The 15155-nt window shown below is 44.0% G+C and overlaps 1 protein-coding gene across 2 annotated transcripts in view; it reads left to right on the top strand.

Annotated features, from left to right (window-relative positions):
• The window catches only part of DHRS3 (dehydrogenase/reductase 3), a 28171-nt gene extending 19061 nt beyond the window's left edge, over positions 1-9110 (top strand). For both annotated transcript variants that reach the window (XM_068158480.1, XM_068158481.1), the window contains exons 2-6: positions 4109-4252; positions 4607-4726; positions 5433-5671; positions 6665-6790; positions 8000-9110. In XM_068158480.1, coding sequence (XP_068014581.1) covers positions 4109-4252; positions 4607-4726; positions 5433-5671; positions 6665-6790; positions 8000-8084 — 714 coding nt within the window. In that variant the 3' untranslated portion in view covers positions 8085-9110. The remainder of the gene's footprint in view (positions 1-4108; positions 4253-4606; positions 4727-5432; positions 5672-6664; positions 6791-7999) is intronic.
• Positions 9111-15155: the final 6045 nt, after the last annotated feature.

Below are 15155 nucleotides of genomic sequence, written 5' to 3'. Positions count from 1 at the left end.
GCAGATCTAGATTCTTGACAAATGCAGAGCCCTCAAATCCTAACTAGGACAGGACAAAGCTAAATGACAGTGACTGAGCAAAGAATCATATGAGGGTTCCTTACATGCTTGCTTGCATGTAATGGGAAGTGCCAGCTGCACAGCTTTAGGCTACCCAGAGCTCATGGAGCATCAGCAAAACACAGGCTCAGGCCCTCAGTTGTTCACCAGTGCAACAGTGAGCAAAAGGTTTTCCCAGGAGCATCGAGAACATGCATGGTTATGCCTGACTCCTGAGCTGTCTAGTTGAATGGTTCAGTGAGAAGGTTACCAGTAACACAACCTCATGAGTGCCAAGCAGCACACTGTCACATGGTAGATTTTGCAGGAGTTGAATCCAGGAGAGCAAAAACTGATGAGTAGGTTTGTAGATCTCAGGAGTCAACAGGGTAAACTTAGACTTGGAACAATACTGGTGAAACTGCTGCAAGCAAGAAAAGCGTTGCCTACACAGAAACACTAAACCAAAGCCCTCTGTAAAGGAGGAGCAACAGAAGTCTCAACTATGAGGCTCATGCAGCAAGTGAAAGTCTTGTCTCTGAAAGATCTGATATCCTGGGAGGCCAGAGGGAGGCCTGTGCCAATTTAATTTGGCCAGATGTAAGAGAGAAATTGAAAGTCTCATATGATCCTCCAGGAGCAGTCAAGCTTGAATGTGGACCCCAAGCATGTTGTATTGAGTTTTGAGTTTTATCAGTCAGTAAGGAGCAGCAGGAATGCCGGCAGGACCCCTTGCCTCCCGCTGTGTCGTCAGGGAACTTTCACCTTGACGAAAGAATGGTCTTTTATTTACTGCTTTTCTCTTACACAGGCTGAAGCCTTCACCTGAGTGTGAGCAGTATCAAAGACTTAAAACTTCCCATGGAAAAAAAATCAGTCCTGAAGCTGATGCTGTCAGCAGGATAACCAGCAAATTCTGTCTTCCCCAGATGGCCCAGATTTTAATGGGGTCACCTTGCAAAACTTGCCTGTGGGATATTGAAGGTCCCAAAGTAACTGTTGGGGCATAAAAAATGTTATGTCCAAGAGTTGCATCACAGACAGATGTTCCTTTGACAGGTCATCCTTTGCTTAACTGCTCTTCCATGTATATTTCCTGACATTCAATGCATCAGTGGCAGCTCTTGGGAATGGGAGGCTGTGTATGGATGTTTGAAACAGATTAAAGCGAAGAGTGAGGAATCTACTTTTGCAATAGCAGTGTGAAACCCTGGAGTTCTGGGTAGGAGATGTCGAGTTTCTTGCTTACTCCTCTTGTCTGACACCTTATTTCTCTTCCTCTCTTCCTCTCCCACCTTCCATCACTCTTCAGCTTGTCAGCTGCACTTGACTGGTCCAATCCTGCTCAGAGGCTGAAGTTCACACTGATGCAAACTGTGGGTATCAAATTTGATGCTTACAGCTGACATTTGGTAGTGTTTTGGTTTTTTTTTTCCACAGAGCTGTAGGTTGTGAGAGAGAGGGCAAGTAAGTGTGTATGCTTATAGTTGAACAGTATTTGGTAAACATTTCCTGAAAGCTTATGAAATTTCTCACATGTTCTTGATTTCCCTCTGAATCTGCAGAGCTGACATAAGAAATATCATCCATAAGAAATATCATCCAGTCTAGCCCTGAGTTCAGAAGCAAGTGAATATCCATCAGCTTTACAAGCTTTGTAAGATGCCAAAGCCTGATGGCCAAGGGTGATGTGCTGAGACATTCAAAGACAGGCCAATACACAAGGCCCTTTTTTAGCCATATGCTTTCTTCCAGTTTTTAAGGCTGATCACAGCTTTTTCCTTGAAAATTGGTTCCCCTGAGACGAGATTTCCCATGAAATCTCTGGTGAGTTTATAAATGCTCTGAAGCTTCTGGTTAACCAACTCGTTAGTCCTTTGGTGGTTTGGAGAGTATAAGGTTGGGCGGGTTCCAGATGTGCCACTGGGATTAATTGTGACTGTAGCTCACTTAGGAAATGGTTGAGGACTCAGGTAGTTCTGCATTTAAGTCTTGCTTAGTCACACTGGAAGAGCTCTTTGACCCTCCCAGAGATTAGTTTTAGTAGCAGTTATGAGATAAGCTTAACTAGTCCTTAAAAATAATCGTGTTTAAGCTCCCTGCAAGAGATTTGTTGTGGAGAGGGAATACTGCAGGTCCTAAATTTTTATGTTTGTCTTGCAGTTACTGAGTTAATTCAGTCAATACAATTTGGACTTTTCCCCTCCTGCTCTTTCAGCTTTTGGAAAGCTCGAAGGTTCTTGTGTCTTTAAGTGTGCTTATAGTTAACCAGTAAAAAAATCAATATCCCAGTCAGATCCATCCTTGATACACAGTGGTATGGGAGGCAGCTGTAATCCTGGACCGCTGCTTGGGAACAGCACCCTTCTGAGAGAACAAAGCTGCTTCCATCTTCAAAGCCAATTTTCCCAGTTCCCTGCTTAGAGTAAAGCTGCATTTGACTGTGTGCATGTCCTCATTTATTGCTTAGTGCTAAACAGTAAGTTTGCATTATCAACACAAATTGAGAGCAGTGAGAACCTTTCCTTCTTTCCCTCTTATTTTTTAGAATAAACCTTATTTAGAATAAACCAAACCAGGTTGGAAGAGACCTTCAAGATCATCGCGTCCAACCCATCAACCAACCCACCCAAACAGCTAACCCATGGCACCAAGTACCCTCTTGGAGCTCGTTGCTTGGCTCATGGAGCAGTCAGCTGTTGTCAGTAGCACACTCCAGTCAGTAGAGTCATTTTTTTGCAGAATGACAAGAAACTCACCACTCATAACATTAGTTGCAGACTAAATTGATGCTTAGAATTTCTCACTTCCAATGTCTGTATTAGGATGAACCTCTGTTTTGAAATGCACCTAGGACAGCAGCCTGCAAACAGCATGGCAGATAGTTACGCTTGATATGCTGAAAAACGTTTGGCTGCAGAGCAGAAACTATGTCCAGATGTAGGACAAGAAGCAGTCAACATAGCAGATATGCAGGAAGTCTGTGATTTTAGAATAAATTTATCTTGGTCTGTAGCAAAAGCAGGGATAGGTTTGAAATCTCATGACACAGGAAGTTTGCCAAGTGTTTCATCTATCTGTCATGTCAGGCTAAAGATCTGATTTTTTGTGTTAGCTCTCGTGTTGCTGGCAGAGAACCTGTACATGGAGTAGCGAGGGCAGTGGGGTCGGAGTGGCTGGAGAGCTCCCAAACAGAGAGGGACCTGGGGGTGCTGATTGACAGCCACCTGAATATGAGCCAGCAGTGTGCCCAGGTGGCCAAGAGGGCCAATGGCATCCTGGCCTGCATTAGGAATAGTGTGGCCAGCAGGAGCAGGGAAGTCCTTGTGCCCTGTGCTCTGCTTTGGTTAGGCCGCACCTTGAGTCCTGTGTCCAGTTCTGGGCCCCTCAGTTTAAGAAGGACATCGAAACACTTGAGCGTGTCCAGAGAAGGGCAACAAGGCTGGGGAGAGGCCTTGAACACAAGCCCTATGAGGAGAGGCTGAGGGAGCTGGGATTGTTTAGCCTGGAGAAGAGGAGGCTCAGGGGTGACCTCATTGCCCTCTACAACTACCCGAGGGGTGGTTGTGGCTGGGAAGGGGTTGGTCTCTTCTCCCAGGCAACCAGCACCAGAACAAGGGGACACAGTCTCAAGCTGTGCCAGGGGAGGTTTAGACTCGAGGTGAGGAGGAAGTTCTTCACCGAGCAAGTCGTTCATCATTGGAATGTGCTGCCCAGGGAGGTGGTTGAGTCATCGACCCTGGAGGCGTTCAAGAGGAGATTGGATGTGGCACTTGGTGCCATGGTCTAGTCATGGGGTCGGTGTTGATAGGTTGGACTCGAGGATCCTCGAGGTCCTTTCCAACCTAAGTTATACTGTGATACTGTGATACAGCTACCACCAGGATACTCAAGTCCCATCCCCATGTAATGGAAAATCATTCTTAGCTTTAAATGAAACAATGCAAAGAGGCTGGCAGTGAAAACACATCAAAGATAATCATCAGCCTGGGGAAGTTGGAAGCATACTTTAATTATTTTGGATCTGAAGCAGAAGCAGTTTGAATCTAACCAATGTTTCTTGCTGCAGATCATCCTGTGGGGTCGAACTGAGAAATGCCTGAAGGAGACCACAGAGGAAATCAGGATGATGGGGACAGAATGTCATTATTTCATCTGTGATGTAGGAAATCGAGAGGAGGTCTACCGGCAAGCGAAAGCCGTGCGGGAAAAGGTTAGTGGCTGTGGAAACACTTTGTGGGCAGGAGTTAGGAACAGCCCATGCTTAATGAGAAACAAATCAAATTTGTTGGCAAAGTGGGAAAAAAGAGAGGTGAGCAGCCTGGTCTAATAGGAGGTGTCCCTCCCATGGCAGGGGAGTTGGACTAGATGATCTATAAAGTCCCTTCCAACCCAAACTGCTCTGTGATTCTATGTTGTCCTGTGATCACAAGGCCTATAGGTAAGAATGCCAAAAGCTATGAAAACAATAATGTATTCAGGCAACATTAGATGTTCAGATGTAGTGGTGGCTGCTGATTCACAGGGAGAGATATTGCTTGTAACAAGACTTTGGGGTTTTTTGCAGGTGGGTGATATCACTATCCTGGTGAACAATGCTGCTGTGGTCCATGGAAAGAGCCTGATGGACAGTGATGATGATGCACTGCTCAAATCACAGCACATAAACACCCTGGGGCAGTTCTGGGTAAGATAAGATCTTGTATCACACACATTCAGAACTGGGAATGAGAGTGACAGATTACAGCCAGTAAACACTTGGCTGCTACTAGGTTTTTCTAAAGGATGCTGTGTAAAATCAGTCTAACTGAAAAGGAGACAGAAAAAGCAATGTGAGGGGCAAAGGCCAGAGGGAAGAAGTCTAAAAGCCATTTAGTTTTTCCAGTAGCAACACAGTATTTGATGCTCTTGTATCCCCATTCTCTGATTTCCAGCAGAACATTTGGTTTCTTTTGAGAAAGCCTGAGCTGACAGAGGAGAGTTTTCTGTACTGTGATGTGTATGATACATCAGAGGATCATGAGACTGCGTTGCTCAGGGAAGGAAGCTGGTGTGAAACTCGTTCCATTTTGTATCAGATGTTAGCATAAAAAAAGAGCTTCATATGATTTCATCACTTTGAATACTTTATCTTGTAGGAGTTCTTAAACACACAAAGCATCCTGTTCATGGCCTTTATCTGTGGGTGCTGCTTACTTGCACGCTAGGAAAGATTTTTGCTTTGTTTCCACAGAAACTTTGTCTGCCTAGAGTCTTTCAGGAGATGCCAAAGCCATAAGGTGCTCTCCCTTGGCTCCCTGGCTCCATGTCACCTTATTTTTCTCAGTAACTATTGTTTTTCTTGTATCTCTGCTAAGCAAACCTTTTCTTTTTTCCTTTTTTTTTTCCTTCAGACCACCAAAGCATTCCTGCCAAGGATGCTGGAGTTGCAGAAAGGACACATTGTTTGCCTGAACTCTGTGCTGGCCTTGTCAGCCATCCCTGGTGCCATTGACTATTGCACCTCCAAAGCCTCGTCCTTTGCCTTTATGGAGAGCCTGACCCTGGGGCTGCTGGACTGTCCGGGAGTGAATGCCACAACAGTCCTGCCCTTCCACACCAGCACAGAGATGTTTCAGGGCATGAGAATCAGGTCAGTCCAGGGGAACTAGAATAAAGCATCTCATTTTAAATGAATCATCAGAATACACTCCTAATTAATGCTTCATTTAGTTAAGAGAATTTGATGTCTCATTTGGCTGCCTGGGAACAGAGGGTCACTCTAGGCCACCCAGGACTCATCAGACTGGTTCCCTCAGTTGCTGGCATATTCATGCAGCCTGCCTGTACTGGAGGAGACATTTGCTTCTCCAGAGAAAAGGGAATGCTGTTTTTCCCTGAGTGTATTTGGGCCATATGCAGCCACCAGAGAGGGAGGGGAGGCAGTCTGAAAATGGAGGCCATTCAAAAGGAGCAGTCTACGAATTACTTGAGAATTAACAGTACAAATTCCTTCTTTATTCACTGAAACACTTAATTATTTCCCACTGAAAGGAATGACAGCCACTTACCTCCTTTTTACATCTCTAAGAGAACAGGCTAAATTCAAAGACTAATGGCTGACCAAATTAATCTTTTACAACAGACAAAATAATGTATGAATATAGTTCCTGTTCTCTTAGCCCAGAAAATATGCAGCCTCAAGCTATTGCTGGAGCTGAGAAAAGCTTTGTTTGCTATCTAAAGCAACAGGGGGAAATATTTGTCTTTCACCTGTCAGGAATTTGAATCAAGCAAAGTGCAACAGTGAAGAAGAGGGAAAAACACAACACTGAAGAGACAGCATTGTGGTACTGGTTTGCATATGGTTTAAGAAAATCCCCCAATCAAGGTTCTGAATGTACTTTGCCATTCTCCCTGAAGGCACCAGCATGTACATTCTTAACCATTTAGCTAACCCAGTAGTGCTGGTTGGAACTGGGCTTTCTGCTTTCCAGTTTTCTGGCTGGAACTGAAATGTGCTTTGGGGCATGTTGGAATGCCGGTAACCAGCAATAGCTTAGTGAGTAACAGCATTTGGACAGTGATACCTTAAAGGAGTTTGGTTAACAAATAATTTATTTGTTTTTTTACTTTATTTATTCAGGTTCCCTAATCTTTTTCCTCCTCTCAAGCCAGAGACAGTGGCTAGGAGGACAGTAGAAGCAGTTCAGATGAATCAAGCCTTCCTGCTCCTTCCATGGACAATGCATGTTCTTGTCATCCTAAAAAGGTAAATATCTCCTTTGCCCAGCAACAGCCTGGTCAGTTAGGCAGGATTGGCTTATGGGGCTCTGTGTCTGTCCACCAAGGCAAACCTCAGCTTGAGTGTAACCCAGTGTCCAGGATCACATTGGTTCATCTCCTCCTGAAAGCCACTCACAGGAGCAAAAGGGAGAAAACATTGAGATTCCCTTTGCAGATGTGTTCTCTGGCTATAACACCTTTATGAAACCACTTTTGCTCCCAAAACATGGATTCCTGAGGTCAGAACTGGTGTTTGTATCTAGGAAATGTCTAGGAAATGACATATGAACATAGTTTATTTTTCTTTAGTAAGCCACTCTTTGGACTCAGGGCTTTATGTTGTAAGGGATTTCTTTACAATAAGGTGTGTACAGCCCAGCTGTATTTAGAGAGCACTGCTTCTGGGAAAGCAATGAAACTGTTTCCAAAATATTTGTGTGTATGATTAGGACAGGAATTTTAAAGTCCCTGAGGAAGGGAAGCCATAGCTTCATATCCTGAAACAACAAAGAGAAAGAACATTGAAAATCATGTGTCCTTCAGAGTTTGCACTAAAGCTTTGGCAAACCTGCTTCAGCCAGGAACTGAAACAAGGCCATGAGATTTCTGTGGAAAAGAATTACAATACTGCATTTCAGACAAGGACAAACAATTCATGATTAATACTTTGCTCTGACTGGGAAAGTCGGGATACTTTCAAAGGTTCCCAGAAATTTTACAGCCTGGAAAAGGGCTCCTCTTCTTCTCCTCTGCTGTAAGGATGAATAATTCCTTTTCCATTACAGTAGCTGTCAGGAGATCAGATTTATAGCCATACCTTATGATAAGGAGGTCACACACTTAGCACAAATAGATGGCAAATTAACCAGAGAACTCAGCTTAAATTTGGGTATTTCAGATTCTGCACAGTCTTGGGGAGGAAGAAAACATGATGGTGTCTTCTCAGTTACAGTTTTACAGACCTTCTTGGATAAATATTTCTGCAGAGAAGGAGTGACTGGATGTAACTTTCTCCCTCTTGAGGCTTACTGACAGCAGGATTCTGACACCTTTTGTCTGTGCACTCTCCCTAGCTCATTTTGGAGACAGTGTGCATGTGTCTGTGTGTAGATAAATGTGTATTTACACATCCTCTTATTGGAACAGACTAAGAGGTTTGTCTTCTCTGCTTATTTTCTTTCTGCTTCTCCTGCAGCATTCTCCCTCAAGCAGCACTTGAAGAAATCCACAAGTTTTCTGGGAGCTACACCTGCATGAACACTTTTAAAGGACGAACATAGACTTGGTGGTACGAGGACTATTCTTCAGTGAAACCAACACAAGCATGAAATCCTGACAAGACTGTGAATCAGCAGGCTTGGCTTTTAGCCTGTTCATGTGACTTGCACTGCTCTGAGGCAACACATTTCTTGCAGGTCATATCCATAGTAACATGACCTTTGCACAGGATTGAATGACTAGACTATGGACCCTTGGAAAGAAAACAAGAAGTGTGAAATGTTTATATATGATGTTTAATTCTTTAGAGTTCAACTGTTAAATCTACTCATAGTTTTAAGATGTAATTTTTGTTTCCCAAGTGTCTGTAGGCTGTCTCAGCTGAGAGGCAGCACATCACACCCTGGACATACTTTGTCCCCTCTCTTCTGAGGAGCTGCAATCACAGACTGCTACTGGTTTAATTTCAGCTTCTTGAATGGGGAACCTAAATATACTTCGAAGAACTAAAAGTTATGGACATTTAATGGAAGCTTTCTTCCCTTTCTTCACTTTACATCCCTTGCTGAAGTTGTTCCCAACTTGCATGAGGGAAGGAGCAAGCTGTGGAGCAGTGTTTTATTGTTAAAGGCCACCCAGGACTTCTGTCTGGAAGTTCTGTGCTGGGCCCAAGAAAGCTGTCTGTCTTATTTCACCTGCAGAGGAGTGCTCGGTCAGAAGAGCAGGCAGTTGGAACAGAGGGAGATTCTATCACTGAACTCATGCATGACATTTAATTGTCTTTCTGAATATTTTTGTTCATTTCTGATAAAATATATCTATATTTTTAGCATTAATCCCAGATTGCCATGCACGTAGGCAGCGCCACATTGGGAATGAACTAAATCTAGAACTAAAACTGGAGCCTGCTTGTACAAACATATCCACTGACATAATCCATGCAGATGAAAATCCATTGTATCAATGTGCACAGTGAAGTAAGGGGAATAATGCTCTAAAAATAGAAAAGACAGTACTGTAGCACTCATGAAATGTGAAGTTTGGAAGCACAGTTTGCTGAGACCTGATTAAATGCACGTTGAATTCAACTGGGAATGTACCCCTTGTTTTTTAGGGACGTTGAATCAGGCACTGATCAGCCCAAAGTGCTAAATACTGCTTGGACTGAAATGCCAGCAGCAGATAGACATTATTTATTTTTGTAATGATATATTCTCTTTGACAGCCTAGAAAGAGCAGCACTGCATTCCTGTGCCAGATGCAGTGTGCGGCACTAGGCACAGTAATGGAGTCGAGACGTACTGGAGCACTGCTAAAAGAGGAATTGATGTAATTGCAGCACAGGAAAGTAGCAAAGCCAACTGGAGGATGCCGGAATGAAGCCTCTCAAGGAAGGCCCTGTGGTTAAAGGAGTGAACTGAGGGCTCCTGACTTGAATTTCAGGCTTTTCCATAGATGTCCTGTGTGACCCGGGGCAAGCTGCATAATTCCCAGGTGCACCCTGACCTGCCAAGCAGATATTTCCAGTGTTTGCCTACCTCAGAAGTTTTAAGTCTGACTACCTAAGTGTGTGTCAAAAGCTAAGCAAATTCCAGTGGAACACACCACAGAAAGGAAAGGCAGGGTTAGTTCAGGAACCTAGGGGTTCTGTAAAAAAATGTAAATGAGAAAAAAAACCCTGTGCTGAAATGCATCATTTCCTAAAAGAGATCTGAGTTACAGCACAAAAGCTGTGAGCTGTGCTTGAAATACGCCTTCGGTTCTGCCGTGTAGAATGGACACCAACCTTTACGTTCAACAATGTGAACGTTAAAAACCAAAGGTCTGAACCTTGCTGCAGAGCAGTAGAAACATCTCTTCTTGAGCAGTTCAGGAGGAAGATGCTGCTGGTGGAAGCCCCTCTGCCAGCACGGGTGTTTTGAGGGGCTCCCCTATCTGGGTCAGTTCTTTCCTTCCGAGTGCAGAACATATATGCTGTAGCAGTGTGCCAGCTTTGAAAAGGTTTCTTACAATGCAGTTTTGTTTTGAATTCCTAGATGTCTGAGGCTCTCTGGAGAGGATGAAAAGAATCTTTGATCTCTGTGATTTTGATGCCCACACTAATAGATGCTTTCAGCTTTATTTTTTGTCTATTCTTTGGAGACGAAAGCCAGTTCATTGAAAACACAAGTGCAGTGAGGGGAGAGCCCTGCCAGCAATGGTGAAGGTACCATATTTATCAAGGGACACTTGGGAGGGGAAGGGATGATTATTTGTACCTCCTCTTATGCACTCTAGTCCTTCTAGTCTGTCATTAATCCCAGTCAGGCACAGCAGGCTTGGAGATGCAAGAGCCCAGAGAATTGGTGGAAGTGAGCACCCTGCAGTATCCCCCTTAAATTAAACATTTGTGCTGAGATGCTCTTCATTGATCACATCCTAATGCAAAAGTCAGATAAAAACTAGTACACAGATTGCAATTAAGGCCCCACTCATCCCCAAATCCTGTCCCTTGGATTTATCTGCTCTTTTCCTGTGCTGCATAAAAGATGTTCCCTATCTGCAGAGGTTGTCTTGCACACTAAGTGCTGTTGATTTCTTTCTTATGAATATAAACAAGCCGGAATGTAGCTGAGGCTCTCATCATCTCACTCCTTTCTTACAGAGACACACACAAACTTCCCTCTCTCTTTCCCTCAGGGTCTCTGAGCGGACAGCAGGTCAAATAGCAGTCACAGTGGGGGAGAGGTATGCAGCAAACAGAAAATAATGAGGAAAACATTGACTTTGCTTTTCAGATAGTACAGAAGAGTTGGGTAAGAGAGTTTCTTCCCTTGTGAGTGTTGCGAGATGGAATGCTCTCCATCCAGTGAGCTGCTTGCACATCAGATGGGTACATTTGAAGACTTTTTTGTTGTTGTAGAAAGGCTCCTCTGGAATGCTTGCTGAGGTCTACTGTCCTTTTGCACATAAGGTTAGTATTGAGTAATCTGAAAGTGCTGCAAATGTGGACAAGCTTTGTTGAAGCCTAAGGCCTTCTCAAAGGAATTTCCGCCCTTTGACTTATTTTAATTATGGTTTTCCCTGCTCTCTCCACTGCCTCCTGCTTTCCACTGCACAACTTTTCCCCCCACCCCCCACCCTATTCTGTTTTCTTATGTCATTACTGCACTTTTCAGTGCCACCATCTTGAAGCCAGATGTCATACAAAGAGTCTGGAGTAAATCGAAGTCAGGGTATGTATTTATTATCCTGCTGGAGGACTCTAGGTGAAGCTGTAAGGAGCAGGTCACAGAAGTTTCATATGAACTAAGTTTTACTCGCTCCAGTCTGTGAAGAAATAGAAGACCCCTTGCTACAGTTTTTATCCAGGAGATTGCTGCTGGTTTAAGTTTGAATGACAGAGAGATGTTTGCTGCTTTGGGACATATGTTCTTCTGACATGAAAAGACCCTATTTAAATAGGATGTTTCAGTTCCAGGTGTTTCAGAGGCTGGTGTTTATACAAAGTAATTTTCAGAATTAGCGAGGCAGGGCAGGGAGAGGAGGAGTCCTTTGAAAGGAAATCTGAATCCTCATGCTCAATATTTGATTTTCTATTTTGGTTTTGATCAGAAAAACAAAATAATCATGTTCCCCCATGCACCCTTGGTGAACTTCAAGAAGGTCCTTCCAGCCATATCCCAGCTGGTGGAATGTTTTCAGCAGGACGAACCGGTGAGCCCTGAAAGTGGGGACTGTAACCTATTTACCTGTTCTGTTGAGGTTTAAATGGGACAGAGTCCATCCCTATAGTTCTGGAACCTCACAGAAAGTGCCTGGGCAAGGGATTCTGATGTTTGCAAAAAGAAACTTGTACTTTTATGTAATGTGTTAATTAGTGTGGGTGGATATGATCAGATCTAGTCTTGCAAGCCGTTCAGACAACTCCCTGAACACTCCCACCTTCAGATATTAACAGATAGTCATGCACTTGCCAAAGCTCATAAAAAACTAGTAACAGACTTAATGCAGGCAGAGCATCGGTGGGTGCACTTAGTTCAAAGAGAACACATCTGTTCAGAGCAGACATTAATTTGGCCTAGTGTTTTCCTCTAGCTGAAATGCAACTGTTGAGAAAAGAATACAGGGTGACCTTGGATCATCTGGTTTGTTCTTACTTCTTCATGTGGCTGTAATGAACTTCATCTGGGTGACAGCCACCTTTCTTTGACAGTGCTCGTTTGTAAGTTTGGAGGTACACCAAGATTTTGGCAAGTGTAATCTTTTGAATTTTCCACCACAGCCCTGAGAATCTCAATGTCCTGCACTCTCCTTTGTAGCTCTGCCCTCCTGGTGCTAAGATCCTTCAACCTGATACCGTTTCTCAGCCTGCTGGAGTTGGGAGACTGAGTGAAACCTGTCATTCACAAGCAGCAGTTCCGTTCTCTGCTGAACAGAATCCTCTTTGTTAGAGTGCTTTTCTGAAGGAGATTCTGCAATGTGAATAGTGGCAGGCACCTCTCAGAGGTTTCAGCAACTGTCTTAGAGAAAGACATGAGGAAAACCAGAACTCCACCTTCTCCTTGCTACTCTTTATTCAGTGTTTCCTTTGGGAAGCTGTCAATCCAGTCACTTTTCTGACTGATAAACTGACCCTCTTTCCACTCTCTAGTCTTCTTTCTTCAATAGCTTCAGGGAGTTGACAGCTTCAACAGAAAACTCTGTATTCTGGAGGAGAATCAGAGCAGCAAGGTAATGTGTTGGAGACAGGACCAGTCTCAGTTTTGATGGGGCTGATGTACCCCAGCCTGTGGATTACAGATGGAATACACAGGACACAACTTTAAATGTTGCCAGTACGATAGAGGCAGTGAGTTCTGCTGCTGCTGCTGCTGCCTCTTCCTGGGACATAACTCCTTCTTTTGCTCTTGTAAGGGATCCTTCAAGCTGATGCTTTAGCAGAAACAGACACTGAGCTAGCCTGTGTGGATTGGATGCAACAGAAAGCATAAGCCTCTGAGGAGACAATTTATGTCTTCATACCTTCTTAAAGGGTCCAAACTTTACAGCTCCTCCCCTTTGCCATAGGCATCAGGACATATTCATGCAGAGAAAGAAGCAAGGCAAATGTTTATGCTGATTTTTTTGCCTAAATCTCTAAAGAACAGTTCCTCCTTAAATGAGGGAAGAGAGCACTCTGAGAGTGACTGAAGACTATGTGAGAGAAGAGAGGATAGATGCAGTCTCAGGGAGAGTGTGGTGGCCCTAAGAGGTGAAGCACTCCTTTATATTCCTGAAGTGATATAATAATAGAGGCATGTGATTTCCATCCAAAGACAAAGTGTGTTCTTACTGCTGCTCATTCCTGTGGGTCATTATGCCCTAAGAAGCAATCCAGTAGCTTGCTGGCTCAGAACACCCCAATACAACATTACTATCTGCTCTCTTTTGGAGGTAGAGAAAGCAACCCATACATGTGAAAACAAGGAGGGTCACCTTGACTCACCACTCACTTTTTCCTAGCCGGCTGCTAAGGTTATCCATCATGCCTAGGCATCACAAGGACATGAGGTTCCCTGGCTTGTGTTAGTAATCACCCTGACCTAGTTCTAGGTAGATATGGTTCAGTTTCCTGTTTTTTTTCTCATGCAGTTTTATTTATCTGGAAGAGTTGCTTCTGTATTGTACAGGCATTTCACAGACAGGCATCCTAGGCATGGCATTTCCCTGTCTATGTTAATCAGAGGACAATTAAAAGAATACAGAAGTGAAAAGTTGCTGTTTGACATCTCCCCTAAGCAGCTTCTTCCCCAAGCAATGTGGAATTAGGGGAACACCCTTGGAATATCAGTGCCTTAAATCTAGACATGTGAGAAGCCTGCTGGCTTCTGTATGAAAATGACCCTGGCTTCCAAAAATGACTCCCCACACATCTTCTGAGGCAGTTTGACACTGAGATTGGTTACCTGAGCAAATCACTATCAGGGTGTTTCAGTATAGGGAGACTGCTGGGAAAGCTGAGGTCACTGGACAAACTGATTTAAGTTTCTGATTCTGCAAGATACTACTGAAAAAGTCACGAATGGGATGACACAAGGGAGCCAGTACAAAGCCAGGTACTGCAGGGGGGTCTCTAGTTGCTCTCAGATGCCTGAGAGTAGCCTCTGTGACTCCCAGAAGTCCTGCCTTGGATTTGCCCCCTGAGTGGTTCCTTCCTCTGAACCACCATGTGCAAACATTGGGCATGTGAACACATGATCTGAACCGCTTCTTCATCTTCCTTTTTTAGCATTAGGCATGTTGGAGTGTAGCCACCAGCTGCTGCTTCTGCTCTGGGCGTTGCTGCCGATCTGTTGAGTGTTCCCAGATACTGTTGTGGCACGTATCACCATTAGCTGCAAGAAAAGGGGACAATCCATTGCTACCTTTGCAGGCAAGTCAAGAGAGGGGACTGCAGGGAGAGCATTTCTGGGATGTTTTGGCAGTGTAAAAAGCACTGTCACGTGGAATTAAGGGTTTAAAATAAAAAGGGCTCATCTCAGAAGAATGCTGACAGAAAATGGAAATGGTCATAAAATGGAAAACAAGTGATATCCAAACACAGCGTTCCTCTTCCTGGAGCCTGCTGGGAATGCTGATTTCATGCTGCCAAGCCCTAGCCAAGCCAGTTCACTCACATGGTCATTATACCCCCTGCAACTTTGCCTGTTACAATAGCAGAGGTGACAAGCTCATTGTCTCTGCTCTCTCAGCTGCTGAGTGTAGCAAAATAAGTGCTGTTTAAAAGCCCCATCCATCAGAGAACAAAGCAATTACTTGGTTCAGTGTCAGCCTTAGGGAATGGAGAGGACTCTCTCAGGTAACAGGAAGAGAAGCCACAGCATCACCTAGTTGCTTCCATGAAGTCTTAGACCACGTTTCCCTTTGTTAGTAATAAACAAAGTAGGAAGAATATGATTGACTCAAGTCAGCCATAGAATCACAACTCAAGCCTGTGAGCTGTCGCTTGTCTTTCTTTTCCCCAGCAACAAAACACCTCAAGGTCTTTTCTGGACTCCCATCAGAGCTGCATATTCATGGAGAATACTTGCAGAGCTCGGCAGTATTTTATTACTATTGTAAAAGCTATACAGAAGACAGGAGAGAGAGAGCAGCAAGCAACACCGTGTGTG

This window comes from Melanerpes formicivorus, unplaced genomic scaffold, assembly GCF_026170545.1.
Source record: "Melanerpes formicivorus ecotype bairdi unplaced genomic scaffold, bMelFor1.0.p_v2 SCAF_39, whole genome shotgun sequence".
NCBI classification, from domain to species: domain Eukaryota; kingdom Metazoa; phylum Chordata; class Aves; order Piciformes; family Picidae; genus Melanerpes; species Melanerpes formicivorus.
Note: the sequence above shows the minus strand (reverse complement) of the source record. Positions and strands in the feature narration are given on the sequence as shown.